The following is a 15,879-nucleotide window of genomic DNA, read 5'->3' on the forward strand; positions in this document are numbered from 1 at the left end:
ACTCCCTTCCCTGGGTCCTTTTGACAGAACAGTCAGAAAGTTATTTCCTATTTAGTAGCAAAAGACTTGAAGTGGAAATTTTAAAGAAATTGATGGGGAAAAAAAAAAGTTGGAGGCACCCTTCTTATTCAGCTCTCCTAAGAAGAGATGCAGACAGCTTATTCCCCCCCCCCCCCCAAAGAACATACATCAGCATAGGTCACGAAAACAGAAAGGATAGTTTTAAAAAGAAAGAAAAAAGGAAAGAGAGCTGTCCCAGATAAGTACAGCCAAGATGACTCAGACAGTCTCCCCAGGGGATTTTTGGTGTGAGGACTTGAGATTAATAAATCCGCTATTAGTGTTCTGGAATAGCAAGATTAGGCAACCTCGTTCAAGAATATTGGTTGAATTTCATTTTTCCGGGGGGGTGAGGGGTGATCATGTATGCACATTTATCTCTCTCCCTCCTGGCGAAGTAGGAACACCTCCATTTAACTCATAGGTCACTAGAAGGGTCATTGGAGGCCTTCTGAACATACTTTGGTTCTGGATAAACACTTAGGGTCGCTTTACCCCAAATCCTGGCCCTTCTGTGGTTGTTCGCATATTGTCAGAAAGTGTGCTGGGGCTCCCTGGCTCTGCTAGCGGGCGACAAGGAAGCGGCCGGGCTAGCTGTGCGAAGACACACAGCGGGCTGCGGAGAGGAGGGCATTTCAGGATCGAGGCCAGGCGTGGGCAGGGCGCGGAGCCGGCTCCCGGCTCGCGGACGCCCAGGTGTCCGGCGAGGGCTCGCCGAGCGCCGGGCCGCGGGGACTGCAGCTGGCAGCCCCGGGCGCGGCGGCCGGGCGGCCGTCTCCGCGGGCGGGGAGCGAGCGCGTGTGTGCGCGAGAGCGGCGGGCGGCGGCGGGAGGAGGCGCAGGCGCGCTGCTCGCCGGTCTGCAGCCCCGCGCCGAGCGCCGCGTCTCGGGGAGTTGATGGCAGCACCGCGGTGCGGCCGCCCTGCCGAGCGCCGAGCGCAGCCACCCGCCGCTGCCCAGGGAGCGTCCAAAATGTGGGGGGAGTGGGGCGGCAGCGGCCGCAGCAGCGCCAGGGACGGGGGCGCGCAGCAGCCTCCGCTCGCCCGCCTGTGCTGACCTGCCTCGCCTGCCCCCAGAGAATGTCAGCCAAGTCCAAGGGGACCCCCTCCTCGTCCTCTCCAGCTGAGGGACCGCCGGCAGCCTCCAAAACCAAGGTGAAGGAACAGATCAAGATCATCGTGGAGGATCTAGAATTGGTCCTGGGCGACCTGAAGGACGTGGCCAAGGAACTTAAGGAGGTGAGAGGCGCGGGGGTGGGAAAGGAGTTCGTCACCTTTCGCCCCCTCGGGGTTCCGGTCCCGTTTTCACTGGGGACCGCCTGATATCTTAACTCCTAGGAAACTATAAAAAGACGCCCGCAGACGGACTTTCTTTGCTCGGGCGACTCCTGAGAAGAGTTGTTGCACTTTTTTTTTTTTTCTTTTTAATCAGAAAGAATTCAACTAGTGTTTTAATCGATGGACCTGGGATGGTGGGAAGGGCGAACGCGTGCGTGTGCGTGTAATGTCGGGGAAGGGGGCTCCCTGGGGGTGTGTCGACAGAGGAAGAAATGAGCAGCCGGAGCGTGCAAAATGCTCCTGTCCTGCCCTCTTGCTCCCCCAGAGTCTTTTGGCAAGTCGCTCCTTGCCTGGCAGTTTCCCCAAGCCGGGGCTGGAGGGGGGCCGGGTTCCAGGCCCTGGGCCAGGCCGGGGAGGGCAGCCCAGGGGAAGCTCGGCTCTGGCTCTTCTCCCCGCCTCTAGCGCCGCTGGAAGGAAGGCGACCCAGGCTGCAGGCAGGGGAGCCCGGACTTGGGGATGGAGAGGGGGTCTGAGACTTTCTCACTTTGGCAGCTCCTGAAGCATCCCCTGCTCCGCGAATGCCGCTCCCAGTTAACTCCAGGCCTTCCCGCCACCCCACCTTCTTCCTTGATCCCATCTTGTAGCCACTTGGCATTGAACCTGGGGAGCGGGGCGCGTCGGTGAGCGTGTTCGTGTGTGTGGTGGGCGTGCAGCAGGGTCTTGCCACTTGCGTCCTGGCTCACGGGAACCGGACTGCTGGGGTTCTTTCCCTCTCCCCCTTCACCGTGATCCTCCGTTCCACTTCTGCCCTCCCACCCCTACCCCTGTGATTGGGATTGAAGGAAGCCGAGGCGGTGTCGGGGTTGAGGCTGCGTAAGTCAGGCTGCTGCTCCAGGCGACGGGGGTGGGAGAGGGAGGGCCGCGTGGGAGAGGTGAGGTCTCCCGGGAGCCTGCCCCGCCGGCGGCTGGTGGCGTCGCGGAGCTGGTGGCGGAGTCCGAGCCCGCGGTTCCGCTATGGAAGACTGGCTGGTGCGGTTCTCCGTCAGGGAGTCCGCACCCGCAGTTGTGCGAGAGCGAAGACTGTAACTTCTCAGGTGGTGGCCGCGGCGGGAAGGGAAGGAGTGGGGCGTACTGGAGGTCCAAAACTGTATTCCTGTTTTCTGAGGCCAAGTGGGAGGAGACTGAGAGTGGTTTGGATGTCTGGCCTCTAGAGATCAACCTCCTCTATCCAATTGCCAATCCAAACGTGAGGAAAGAGCCCCCTCGCACCCCCACCTTCCCCAGCTCAACTCGCTTCCTCCCCGATTTCTCATTGCCTCTAGGAACTGAGCTCCGCATTTGTTACCGAGTGAAAACCTGTGAAAATGGCCCATTCAGTGGCAGGGTTGGGTTTACCAGTGGCTCATGCCGTTTCTGCAGGTTGTTCCAGACACAGAACGTAATTACCACTGAGGTCCTGAGAGTGGAGATTGCTACAGATGATAGGTGCAAGGATCTAACTTGTCCGTGTTCGCAGGGCATCCCTGGGCTCATTGCTTAACAACTGGTTGACAGATGGCGAGGTTATGCATTGAAATTCCAGTCTAAAGATGCGTTTCTTCTTTGTTATTCTTTTATTTGACATCTTTGGCAGGCTGTGTTTTCATCTGAAACATTATGGCGTTTTTAAAAAATGAACAAATTTGGGCATGTTCCCTTTGGCAGAATTGCGCTTTACAGTAGTTGAGGTTTCTTCTATGGTGGGGGGTGTGGGAAACCTACATCAGCAAAGTAATGTGTTTACTGTCCTAGGGAGGAGGCTGAAATTAAGAGAAAGGCAGTCAAAACCCTGCCTCTATGGGCACATACTTCCTTATGTGATGATGTGTCACTCTACTCTCTATTAATTTAGACAGAATAAATAAGGAGGAACTGGAGTCCTGGTTCCGTTTTGGCTCATTATCCTGTAGACATTTGGAGACCAGGTAGATCTACAGGGAAACTTTTAACCTCCCTAGGGCTCTTCGTTAGAATCACAGAGAGGTAGGTCAGAAAGTCTGTGGGTGTCTCTGTGTCTCCTTTTATTTGAGTCTTCATAAGGGCAAAACCAAAAACAGGTCGTTTATAAAAAAGTATGGGGAAGCATAAATAATGTACAACCAAGTAAATGAAAGGATCTATCTTCTAGACAGATTGAGAGATAAAATTTTGACTTCGTGCTTTGGAATCTTTGATTGGCTGCCAGGGCCTGTTTGTGGAAAAATCTTACCCTGAGAGTGAAATTTATGAATGATAAGAGGTGTGATGCGATTGTTAATTACTTTCCTGAGGCTAAGGCTGAATCTCAGAACCCTGGCCTTTTATATAACGTGAATGATAGTTATTTTGAGAACAAATATTTATAGGGCATGTTTAACCTATGACATCTTGCAGTTGTCCGGCATTTATCTTTTTAAGATAGTACTGCACATGTGATTGAACATGCCTTTGATGTAGCTTTGAATGGAGGAGTAACTTAAAACTTTGCAAAATTGCAAACCTTGTTGGTCTCTATAGCTATGACTTGTAAATAGGACTTTCACTCTTCATCAGTTGTTATATTCAATATTCTGGCAGCTTACCATTGGTATGTATTAAACATAAACTGTTATATTTAGAATTCTAAGTCCTTTATTGGCAATGCTGTGTCCTTAGGCCATACTGTATCTTGATATAAATTAACAGACAGTTCTTATTAACTTGGAGCAGAAATTAGAAATTAAAAAACTGCTTATGACTAGATCACTGTATGAGTCACCATATGGTATTTGTTTTTCTTTTTTGCTTTTTCTCTTCTAAAATGCAGTATTCTTTTTTGAATATTCTATTTTTTTATTTTCGTGTAAATTCTGCACAAACAGTATTGGACCTTTGAGGTTATTTTGAAATTGCTTTTCTTTTTAGAAGTTTTCTGGACTTGAGTCATCTGAAAATTCGGGTATTCGAGTAAATTTGAACATAGTATAGCCGCTTGAAACACTTTACTAATTAGAACAAAACTCTGCATTATAATGAGTTTATGATTATTTACTTATCCATTGCTTCATCATTCATAATTGAATTAAATATTGGAAGACGAGGAACAGCATTTTTGCAAAGTCTAAGGGCAGTTTTATTCTGCCCTCAGCATTCAGTAAAATCTTAAATAACATGACTTTTCAGAAATAACAAGGGTCTTTTGATCTTCTGTAGTATAATGAGAAAGCCTGAAGTATAATTCAACATATTTATTCAGTGCCTACTATGCACCAAGTACTATGTTATCTTTTTGGCTACCAAGATGAGTAAGTTGTACTTTCTGGTCTCAGTGAGCTCAGACAGTAGTTTGGATGCATTTTTCCTGTCTTTGAACACCAGTAGTGTAAAAAAGGCATTGTTCCTTTTAGTGGTCGCTCTCACTCTGATCTAATAGGCTTGAGGATAAAAAACAGAATTGAGAATAAGAATTAGTGTGTGTAGATTTACACAGTGACATTTGCTATGTACTTAGTAGGAGAGTAAGCCTTTGGTGAAGAAAGTAGAGCTTAAAAATGATGGTAAGATAAGAATTTTAAGGAACTTACAATTTATTCAGATTGTCACGATCAACACAGATGGATCAATGCCGTATACAGGAGATCACGTATCTGAGTCCTACAACTGAATATCGGAGTTGTTCATGAAGGATACGTCCTTTGGGTGGATGAACAGTCAGAAAGATTTTAGTTCTTTGAGATGTGGATACAATTTGAAGAAGTAGAGAGGAGAAGGAATTAGCAGGAAATAACATTATTACATACAATAATAATACAGTATTATTCCATGATGCTTTTTTCTACACATTGAAAAAAAAATTGTGGTGAAACTCTTGAGTTTTAGGGATGAAATTAGCCATTACTGGTTTATTAGGTGTGAGTATATCCCACTTTTTTTTTTTAGTAAGAAATGTTAAAAAAAAAAAAAAGAGCCATTACTCTTTAAAAATAGTTGTTAAATAATCTGACATCTTTGGATACCAATTTGTTCTTTTATGAAGATCTCACTGGTAAACTGTTTTGCATCAAATGTGGGTGTTAGCATGGTATCACAGATCTTGTTGGTTAGACAGAGACTGGAATATGTGGTAAAGAGCCTTTGATTTGGAAACATTCATTGCTGCTTTAGGTATGTTCTCTTTTAGTTTAGTCTGATTATAACCTTGAACATGTTTGTAGTGTTTCATTTTACAATTTAAAGTAATCAGACTGCTAATAGGTTGAATATATGCATATATTATTTAATTGTTTAATAAATGTAATTTATTAAATTTAAAATATTTTATAAATATTATGTGTCTGTGTGTATATATGTGTGTGTATCTATCTATAAAATTATATGTATATATAGAAAATTTATTTATTTATTGCTAAGTCTTGTGAGTACATATGTCTCTCATAGAGAGGACCCAGTTAAGAGGAGTTATTCTTTCTGTGCCCTGGGCTGACTCAGTGATTAGACTCCTTAGGTGGGAAGTTATGTCAGTACTGTGCCTGTGGATTGGGAAATGCCCATGATCTTTCTTAGGAGGCCATAAAGGGAAATAAATTAAGCTTAAGTTTAATTTTGAAAAGTTTGAAAATCCCCTAGAAATGATCTGTTTGGGGACTGATGGAAACGGAAGTGACAGAATCAACAATTACCTGCAAAATATTTTTGTATTTTAATGTTTTCCACTTTTTAAATGGCTTATCCCTATGAACTTCTGTAGTTTATTGCTCTAGGAAATTCTACCAAGTATTTTTTGGTGAATAAGTCCATGCATATAAAATTCATTACTAGAACAAATTATAGAGAATAATCTCTGGAGTATTTCCCAAGTTCTGAAGTTGTGAATGAATGAAATTTCACAGTTCATTCAATCGTGGCAATAGCTGTACTTTTAGTACTTTATACAACAGTCTGCATCCTCAAATTCAAGGATATTTACCAAATGCTAAAATGTTTTTTTTTTTATAATTTTTTTCTTGTCTTAAGCATGATGGCTTAGCATGTTACTGGAGGAGCAGAATGGTTCTGAGAAAATAAAGATAACCAGTAACAATCTTTCACTGTCTGTGGTTTCAATGCATTAAAACCATTCAAGACTCAGGGAATTAGCTGATAGTAAACTTTTGCAGCCTTAAAGCAATGAATAGATAATGTGGCTCAGCCAATAGGGAAGTAAATAGATAGTAAAACCAATGCAGTAGGTTTCATTGTTACCTGGATTAGGTTTTTTCCACCCTTAGTTCTCTGAGGATCTCAGGTATTTAAATCAAAATGTAGCAAAAGAGAAATGCAAGTTTGAGTGAAACATATTTTCCCAGACAAATGAAACTACAGATCCTTCTATAGATCTAGTTCCTGAAAAATTTCACGGGCAATTTTTGAGAATTAGAGGAGTAAAATTCCAATAGGCTGCTGATTCAGTTCTGATTGAAATGTTGCATAACCAACATGAAGCTAAAAATAAAAGATTGGTAAACAACAAATAGCACTTTTTTCTTCTTAAAATTTTTTTAAAAATTTACTTTATTAAGACTTTATTTTTTTTTAGAACAGATTTAGGTTCACAACAAAATTGAAGTGAAGGCACAGAGATTTCCTAAATACCCCCACCTCCACACATGCACTGTGTCCCCCATTATCAACATCCCTCACTAGAGTGGTACATTTATTCCAACTGTTGCATCTACGTTGACACATCATAATCACCCAAAGTCCGTAGTTTATAATATGGCTCACTCTTGGTGTGGTGTACATTGTACTGGTTTAGAAAAGTGCATAATGACATGTATCCGTCAGCATGGTATCTTACAGGGTATGTTTATCGTCCTAAAAATCCTCCATGCTCTACTTATTCAGTCCTCACCCAACCCCATGGGTACTAGTTTTTTAAAGAACTAATTTCCTTTTTTTTTTCTTTCTGATTTCAGAAGTAATAGAATATATGAATATTAGAGAAAGTTTGGAAAAATCTAAAAATTATACATGAGAAAATTAAAATTATCCTGAATGTCCAACAGAAAGAGATATGTTAAACATTTTGCTGTTTTTCCCTTCAGTCTTTTTGTATGCATATTTTTAACATAGGTGAAGTCATATAAAATCATGAAATTGTACGCAGGGATATTTTCTCCTTTCTTGAAGAGTATTAGATCGTCATGAGGATCTGTTGTAAGTTCCCCTAGTCTTGGACATTCTATTAATTTACAAATTTTTGTGGTTGTAAATATCACTAAAATTTTTAGCATAGCTTTGGCAGTAAAAATAGCTAAAAGAGATTTTTACTCTCTGCCAACTACTCATTAAGTATATTTATTTATATTAAATCTTCTAATGCCCCAAAACAGACATATGAGAGAGAGACTATTGTTATGCCATTTTACAGATAAGAAAACGGAGGCCAGAGAGAAGTCACTTACCCGAGGTCACTTGACTTGTAAGTGAAGTGAGTTTTTGATGCCAGGCATTTTCGTGCTAGAACCCAGGCATTGAGTCACTCAGGTTTGTGACTTTTCCTAGCTTCTTCTTGTTGTTGTTGTTTACATTTTCTTAGAAGTCAAGAATGTAAAAGTTTTAAGAGTTTTCGATTCATACTAACAGTCTTCCAGGGAGTTTTCATAAATTTTTACTCCCAGCAACAGTATCTGTTGACACTGTTTCTTTGGTTTTTTTCTTTAAGTATAATTAACATACAGTGTTATATTAGTGTCAGATGTGCAATATAATTATTCAACAATTCTATACCTTTCTCAGAGTTCATCACGATAAATGCACTCTTAATCCCCTTGAGCTATTTCACCCATCCCTCCACGGTCCTCCCCTCTGATAACCACCAGTTCTCTGTATTGAAAGTCTGTTTGTTTGTCTCTTTTATTTATTTTCTTTGTTCATTTCTTTTATTTCTTAATTCCACATGTGAGTGAAATCCTATGGTATTTGTCTTTCTGTAACTTGACTTATTTCGCTTAGCATCATACTCTCTAGCTCCATCCAGGTCATTGCAAATGGCAAGATTTCATTCTTCTTACGGCTGAGTAATATGCCATTGCACATATATGCCACATCTTCTTTATCCATATACCAGACACTGTTTTTTAAATTTTATGTGAAGCTAATACTCTTCTTAATTTTGTTTTGTAGTTTGTTCTTGTTTTGTGGTAACATTGTTTTCGTGGGTTGCACTCAATTTTGCACTCACTTTTGGGCATCAGTCTCAAGGAAGAATTAATAGTGAGTCAATTAGACCTTGAAATTTGCACTGTCCAAATAAATAGGTGCTACAGGATTACTTTTGGCCTATTTAATATTCAAGAAAATGTTAATAAGAATATTATTTAGCTTTTTTATATTATGACAGCAAATAAAGGAGCAACTTTTTTATGGGTGCTTGCTGATATCTAGTATTGTGTACACCTGATTCAAATGAATTTAAAAGAATTTGGGAAACGTATTTTCTTTTGATGTTACCAAATGTCTCGGAAGGGGGGTAGCATCCCTAAGGTTTTTGAGATGTTCGGGGTTGTAGCTTTCTGCGATGACTGATGAAGAGAAAAGCTTGTTGAACTCTCTGCGAGACACAAACTTATTGAGCTGACTAACAAGGTCATGTGTATCTTTATAATTAGATTTCTCATGTTGATTTTAGTGATAGCAATTGTCAGGCACCCCCTCTTCCCATGTACATAAGGGATACAAGAAACAGCCTTTTTCTAAAATCTTTGTTTTTCCAGTATAATACGGATAGAAACGTTTTCATTACATGCAAAGTTAGTTCTTTAGGATGAACTGCTTTAGACTAAGTTTTCCCATAAGACCTGAGAACCCAGAGCAAGCACTTCTTGGGCTCTAAGTAAGAGCCAGAAAGTAACATGAATTACAAGGAGGTAATGGACATATCTAAGCAATGTCCAGGCAAGGCAGGCTCACGGGGTGTCCTGTCAGCTCAGGACACATATTGCCTTATTTGCTGTATAAGCTATTTTTGTTTTTGAGGATGGAAAGACATTCAGATTTCCAAAGGAATTCAGCTTTTAGACCCCACTTTAGGTAAAAACATTACCGTAGTTAACACAAAACTTACATTTATGGTCTTTGTCTTCCCCCCTGCTTTGCAAATGCTACTTCACGTTGGCGTTTGGGATAAATGTTTCCTTGTGGAATAATTGAGAGGAGGCACATTCCATACCTGTGCCCAGTGAGTCAGTTATTATGGTGCTTGGCACACTATAAATAGATTCTCAGCAACAGATAATACATGCCATACTTGCTTGGAGAAAGCACATTTGATGATTTCCAACAGATTTTCTTCTCTAGTACTACATGAAAGCGAACAGATATGTTGGCATTTCTTTGCCTCTTGCGTAGTATCAAATCTTATCCCAAAATTTCCAACTATGTCCATGCTGCAGAAAAATACCAAGTTAAATATATATAATTTGAGATATATATATATATATCAAATCAGTTACCTCCTAGCAGCAATGGTTCTTAATTTTTTCCTCCATATCACAGAGCCCTTTGAAAGTTTGACAAAATCGTGGATATTTCTCCTGGAACAAAAGCTCCTATGAAAATAAGGTTTTGCGAATACTGAGAGAACCTTGGGGAGGTGAGAATAACTCAGGTGAAGAGGAAAAAGCAAATGAGTGCTTGTGTGTTTTGTTTTTGTTTTTAATTTTCCGGTAGTTATTTGAAACCCAGCTCCGTAGTATTCACGATCAAAAGTCCTGCCTCTACAAAAAGGAAAAAGAGAGGGGCGCCTGGGCGGTTCAGTCTGTTAAGCATCCGACTTTTGGTTTAGGCTCAGGTCATGATCTCAGGGTCATGAGACGGAGCCCTGTGTCCAGCTCCACGTGCTGGGTTGGAGCTGCTTGAGATTCTCTGTCTCCCTCTGCCCTTCCCCCCTCTAAAAAAAACAACAACAACAACAAAAAAAAACCAGGAAGGAAAAAAAGAAATACTGATGGCTGTAATTTGATGGCTTTTGTGCTGGGGGTGGGGCCCAGTGGGTAGCTCTTCAGCAGTTTCCTTCTGATAACACACACACACACACACACACACACACACACACACATGCACTTTACTACTGTCCCCAGACTATAGAATGCTCGTGTGTCTAAAGGTTAACTCTCACCTTTTTTTTTTAAATGGTCAGTGCTAGAGTGCATCATCCATAGGACAAAATGTTTTCAGAGCTTATTGTAAATTAAGCATATGCCTTTTCTTAAAATTCCCCGAATAGCATTTTTCCTTGTTTGCTTGCACATTTTCCTGTATGACATGAATTCACGAAATAAGAAAGATTTACTGAATTCTGGGTACGTGTAGGACACTGTGCTGAAGACCATAAAGGATACAATCATGAAGCAGCTCAAGAGCCTGGCCCTGAAGAAAGTCATGGGTTGTTGGGAGCCCCCTCTATGGGGGTGAGAGAAAACTCTTTACAGCCATGTGGAATGTGCAAAGGGCCATCATGTTACCCCGAGAATGCAAATATGGGAGGGAAATTCATGTCGCTTTCCATTTTAATTGATTTCTCTGTGCTTAGGAAACTTGCTTAGCAAAACATTCACTAACTCCTGTAGTGATGCATCTGAGGAATGTGAAGGCAGACCTTCGAAACGCATGCATTTCTTGCTTTATTATTCCACATTAGAACATTATTCTTAGGTATGATGTTAACATACGATGAAAACACTTACTGCCAACCCCAGAAGTTACTTTTGTGAGACAAGTCTCTCCCAGCGTTCTCTGTTGCCCAAGAAATGCGGATGCACTTGACAACCATCGGCAACGAGTTCTTGTTCTCTTTAACATTTGTTCAAATACAGCATTAATGTTTTACATACATTGTGACAACCAAGCTTTTGTCCGTATATGATGTCTACATTTTAATTTAATTTCGGTAAGGCTGCTAAAAACCGTGACAATCGCTGAAAAAGATATCTAGGTAACTATTTCTTCTTTACTTTTCATGACAGTGATGAAACTGTACCTACTTGAAAGCTAACTTGAAATCTTAAAGCTCACATAACAATGATAAGTTTGTGTCCAGTTGTTACGTAGAATAAAGTGTAAGTTTGATTATTCCTTGATTGGGTAGCTGGATGTTTCTGTCAAATATTTAGAATTACTTTTTTTTTTCTTAGTAACAGAAAAATTTTGAGGCTGTGTCGCACAGTAGGGTGACATCGTGTGAGGGGGGCAGGTTCTCAGCCAGGACGTTCGGTTCGTATTGCTCTGCTGTGCAATATTGCACATATTTCTTAACCCCTCTCTGACTTCATTTCTCCTTTAAAATGGCAATGATAATGATAATTCTACTTCCATTGTAGACTAGTTATAGCGAATCAAAGACTAACCATATGTAAAGCACTTAAAACAGTTCCCATGAATAGAGTGAGCACTTTTATGTGTCTATAATTATTGCTGTTGTTCTTTGAATTTGTCTGAGCCTCTTTATTCATTTACTCAACAAATAATTGTTCGGAGCCTACTGTATGCCAGGCACTTTCTTAGTTGCTGGGCATATAGTGACCAACAAAATTCCCGCATGGATCTTACACAGTAGGTGGAGAGGACCTGAGAAAGTCAGACCAACATAATAATTGTCAAATTATGTCAAAGCCTAGAAAGTGCTAGAACACAATAGAAGATTATAATGGGGAACTCAGTCACAGGGAGGAGGAGCAATTGTCAATAGGATGGTCTAGATTATAAGCCTGGCTGAAAAAGAGGCATGGTGATGTCAAAGGAAGAGCCTAAAGGTGAAGGAGTGTCCTGTACGGATGTCTAGGAGAGCACTTTTCCAGGTAGAAGGAACAGCAGTGTCCCGCATATTTGTAGAAGAGCCAGGAGGCCAGTGTGGCAAGAGTGGATGAGCAGGGGTCCGGGGGGCATAGGGCAACATGTCTAAGGATTATAACTCCTAGAGTAAGATGGAGGCTTTGCAGGACACCTGGTGGCTTAGTGGGTTAAGCATCTGCCTTCGGCTCAGGTCATGATCTCAGGGTCCTGGGATTGAGTCCTGCATTGCGGAGCCTGCTTCTCCCTCTACCTCTGCGCCTCTCTCCGTTCATGTTCATGCTTACTCTCTCTCTCAAGATAAATAAATTCAAAAAAATTATAAAAAAAGATGGGGTCTTTGCAGTTTTGAGCAGAGGAGTGATTGGATCCTATCTATTTCCATCTTTTCCTCTCTACATTTCATCTCCAGTTGGGGCTTTCTCAAAAACGGCTCTTTGGGCAGAAAATTCTCTGTTGTTGAAGGCTGTCCTATGCACTGTGGGATCATCAGCAGCATCCCTGGCCTCTACTAACTAGATGCCGGGAGCCACCCAAAATGTCGGTGTGAGAACTAAAAATGTCTCTAGACGTCGCCAGATGTCCCCTGGGAGAGAGGGGACTCATTATGGTCGTAAATCATTGCTCTATGTTACTTAATATTGCTGTCTTCACCCCCAGTTTAACTTATTTGTGCTTTGATTTGCTGTTTATCCAGCAAGCATTAGGATTTTATGTTTCTTTTCTATCTTGTATTCTCTCTCTTTAAACAAACCATTATTTGTGGTTTTCCCCCACGTTTACCCGATTCTAGGAATTTCTGATCACCGAACCTACTTTTAAAAGGCACCTTCTCATTTCCATTCAGCACTTACCCCATCTCCGTTTCCATTTTTCACAATGAAAAATGAAACTGACACATTTCAAGGAATTTAAGTGCAGGTCTGTTTTACAGTTTGGGGAAAAGAAGGGAGACTCAGAAGGGACAATGGCAGTGGCCGCGGCGAAGTGATTGTGTTCTTGCCACTCATGGTTCCCAAGCGAGGTGAGCGGCAACCTTGCCTGGAAGGAAGGGGCTCTTCATCTCACCTGCCAATCTGTCTTAGCCTCCTCCTGCATCTTCCATGTTTGTAGAGATAGGAGAGGTTCAAATGGTGTCTCAGCTCTGGGGTACGGCACAAGCTCTAAAAGAAATATGGTGATGGTGATGATGATGAACATGACTGACATCTGTTCATGAGCCAGGAGCTGTTCTAACTCATGGGATTGCCCCCGTTAGTTAGCCTGTGAGGTTATTATGAGGTTATTATGAGCTTGCTCTCTATATGGGGAAGCTAAGACAGAGAGGGTCGCTAATATGGAGGGCATGCGGTGGAGTTGGACTTTGGATATTTCTCCCTGTAAACAGTGGTCAGTAATCAGCTTCCCCAGTTCCCAGCAGCAATATAGTTGCCCTCTTGTTTTCTTGGTTTTTAACTTCAGTGTCCTCTGTTTTTCTTCTCCCTCCTCCTCTCCTTTCTCTACTTCATCTGTCACTTTCCCCTTTCTTGTTTTCTCCTTCTTTCTCCCCTCTTCCTGTTTTCCACGTTTTTTGTTCTCCTCTTTTTCCTTTTGCTTTCTTATCAGATTCTTTGATATTCCCCTGATATCATCATCTTCAGTTATTCAGCAATTTTCTTTATAAACGCCTACTCTCAGCGAGACAATGGAAATAAAATAGTGAGCAACACGAGCATGGCCCCTCCCATTGGCAACTACAGGCTAGTGTGGGGACATCGTTCAAATACAGGCAGAAGTAATACTTATGAAGGAGCATTAAGGATTCAGAAAGCAAAGTGCACGAAGCAACAAGAGCATAACGTCACTGATAAGTCTTGCATATTCTTGCTAAACAGGGGATTTCGGTTTGGCTGCCTTCTCCCTTCCCACTGCCACCTCCATAATCCCTTTGCCTTAAACTTCATGGATGATGTTTTAATACCCCTACAGCTAATCTTTCTCCTTTGTTCTCTGCCGACTCATTCTCTAAACACAGCCAGATTAATCTTCTTAATGCACTGCTTTCATCGGGCCACTCCCCTGCTTCAAAGATCATATACTATCGTCCTGATACGTAAAATGTCAAGCGAACAAACCCAGCCTCCCAGCTTACATCCAGAGTCCCATTTTTCCTCTTTGACTTTGTCTTTGTTTTCCCTTCCGTGAGCAACCCGGAGACCATCCCTGACAATCTTGACACCCTCTCAGTTTTTTATCCTGACTTGCATTCTGTAGCCCTCATGTTTCTCCTCCCTGTACCTCTGCTTTGCCTTTGCTTCTGTTGCTTAACAACTGTTTCTTATTTGTGCCTCCTTAAAGACATCTAGTATCCTTCCTGTGTTAGCTGCTAACCATGTCATCTTCAGTAAAAAACATTTTTAAAGTGTCATTCTTATTATTTGATGAGGAATTTGAACATGATCCATTTCCCAGTAATACGTCTTAAAGGTGCTAAGGGCTGAGAGTCAGTCATTCTGCATATGCGGGAGAGCCTGTCCTTTACTGTCTGCTCAAAGGAATCACTGACAATCCTCCCCGTCTCTTCTCTACCTTCAGTTTTTCACTCTGGCCCAGATGAAGCCCATCAGCGTAGAAATGAAAATAAAGATAACAGCAAAATCCTCTCTGGACCCGACTTCACCTGAAAATTACCATCCTGCTTACTAGCTCTCCTTTACAAAACCCTGAGGAGTCTTCTCTACTGCTATCACCTATTACCTATTCTTTTCTAAACCCACTCTGGTCAGAACATATGGTCTAACCCCTGGACCATACGTGCCTCTATCTGTGACTCCTTATTTAATCATAGTTGATTTCAAGACCTCATTTTACTTAATCTCTTGGCAGCATTTGAGCATCCCTAATAATCTTTCTTCACCTGGCTTGAAGAATACTATGTTTTTCTCACCTGATTTTTCTTTCTCTTTGACCTTTACTCACTCCTCCTTTCAGGTGTCTGAACTCAAATTTTGATCCTCTTTTGAAAAAAAAAAATTACCCTCTTCTTCTTGGTGTTCATATTCAGTTTTGTGGTTAAATTCCACAAATAGGTCCATGACTTCCAGATCTGTATCATCAGCCCAGACGTTTCTTCTGAGGGACACATCTCACGTTTGGCTGTCGGAAAGACCTCTTCCACTTACCATGTCCACGATCCCTGATCTCCTTCCTCCCTCAAAACTTAATAACTTGTAGTCTTTCCCACGTCAGTGGATGGTGTTTCCATCCTCCCACACCTTGGAGTCCATTAATTTCCTATGCTCTCATGCATTGTCTACAGTTCATTGAAAAGTCTGGTCAGTTCTGTCTTTAAAATGTTTCCAGAATCTGATCGATTCTTCTTGCCTGCTGCCCCCCTTGTCCAAGCCAACATCCCCTCTCCTTTGGATTGCCACAGTAGACTTCCTTCCTTACTGTTCTTCTCTTTTGCCTCCTTCAGCCCTTTTCCCGCTCCCGGTCAGGGTCAAGCTAGATCACATCACTCTCCTCAAATCCCCTTAGTGACTTCCCATTTCAGAGTCACAGAGCATACAGTGGTTCTGAGGCTCACAGCATTTCCTTCCTCACCTGTTACCATTCCCCCTTCCTTTTTTGCTGCTTTCTTTCTGACTCTCCTTGCTTGGGCTGCAGTAATCTCACTGCTGCAGGGACGAATGTGCCGCGCACATTTTCACGGCCCGCTCCACTTCTGCACTGGCCCT

At 42.1% G+C, this 15,879-nt stretch overlaps 1 protein-coding gene across 1 annotated transcript in view; it reads left to right on the forward strand.

Moving 5' to 3' along the window:
- Positions 1 to 591: 591 nt before the first annotated feature.
- The window catches only part of PRR16 (proline rich 16), a 180,519-nt gene continuing 165,231 nt past the window's right edge, over positions 592 to 15,879 (forward strand). The window contains exon 1 of the mRNA XM_026507820.4: positions 592 to 1,297. Within this exon, the coding sequence (XP_026363605.1) occupies positions 1,139 to 1,297 (159 nt within the window). The 5' untranslated portion in view covers positions 592 to 1,138. The remainder of the gene's footprint in view (positions 1,298 to 15,879) is intronic.

This window comes from Ursus arctos, unplaced genomic scaffold, assembly GCF_023065955.2.
Source record: "Ursus arctos isolate Adak ecotype North America unplaced genomic scaffold, UrsArc2.0 scaffold_5, whole genome shotgun sequence".
NCBI lineage: Eukaryota > Metazoa > Chordata > Mammalia > Carnivora > Ursidae > Ursus > Ursus arctos.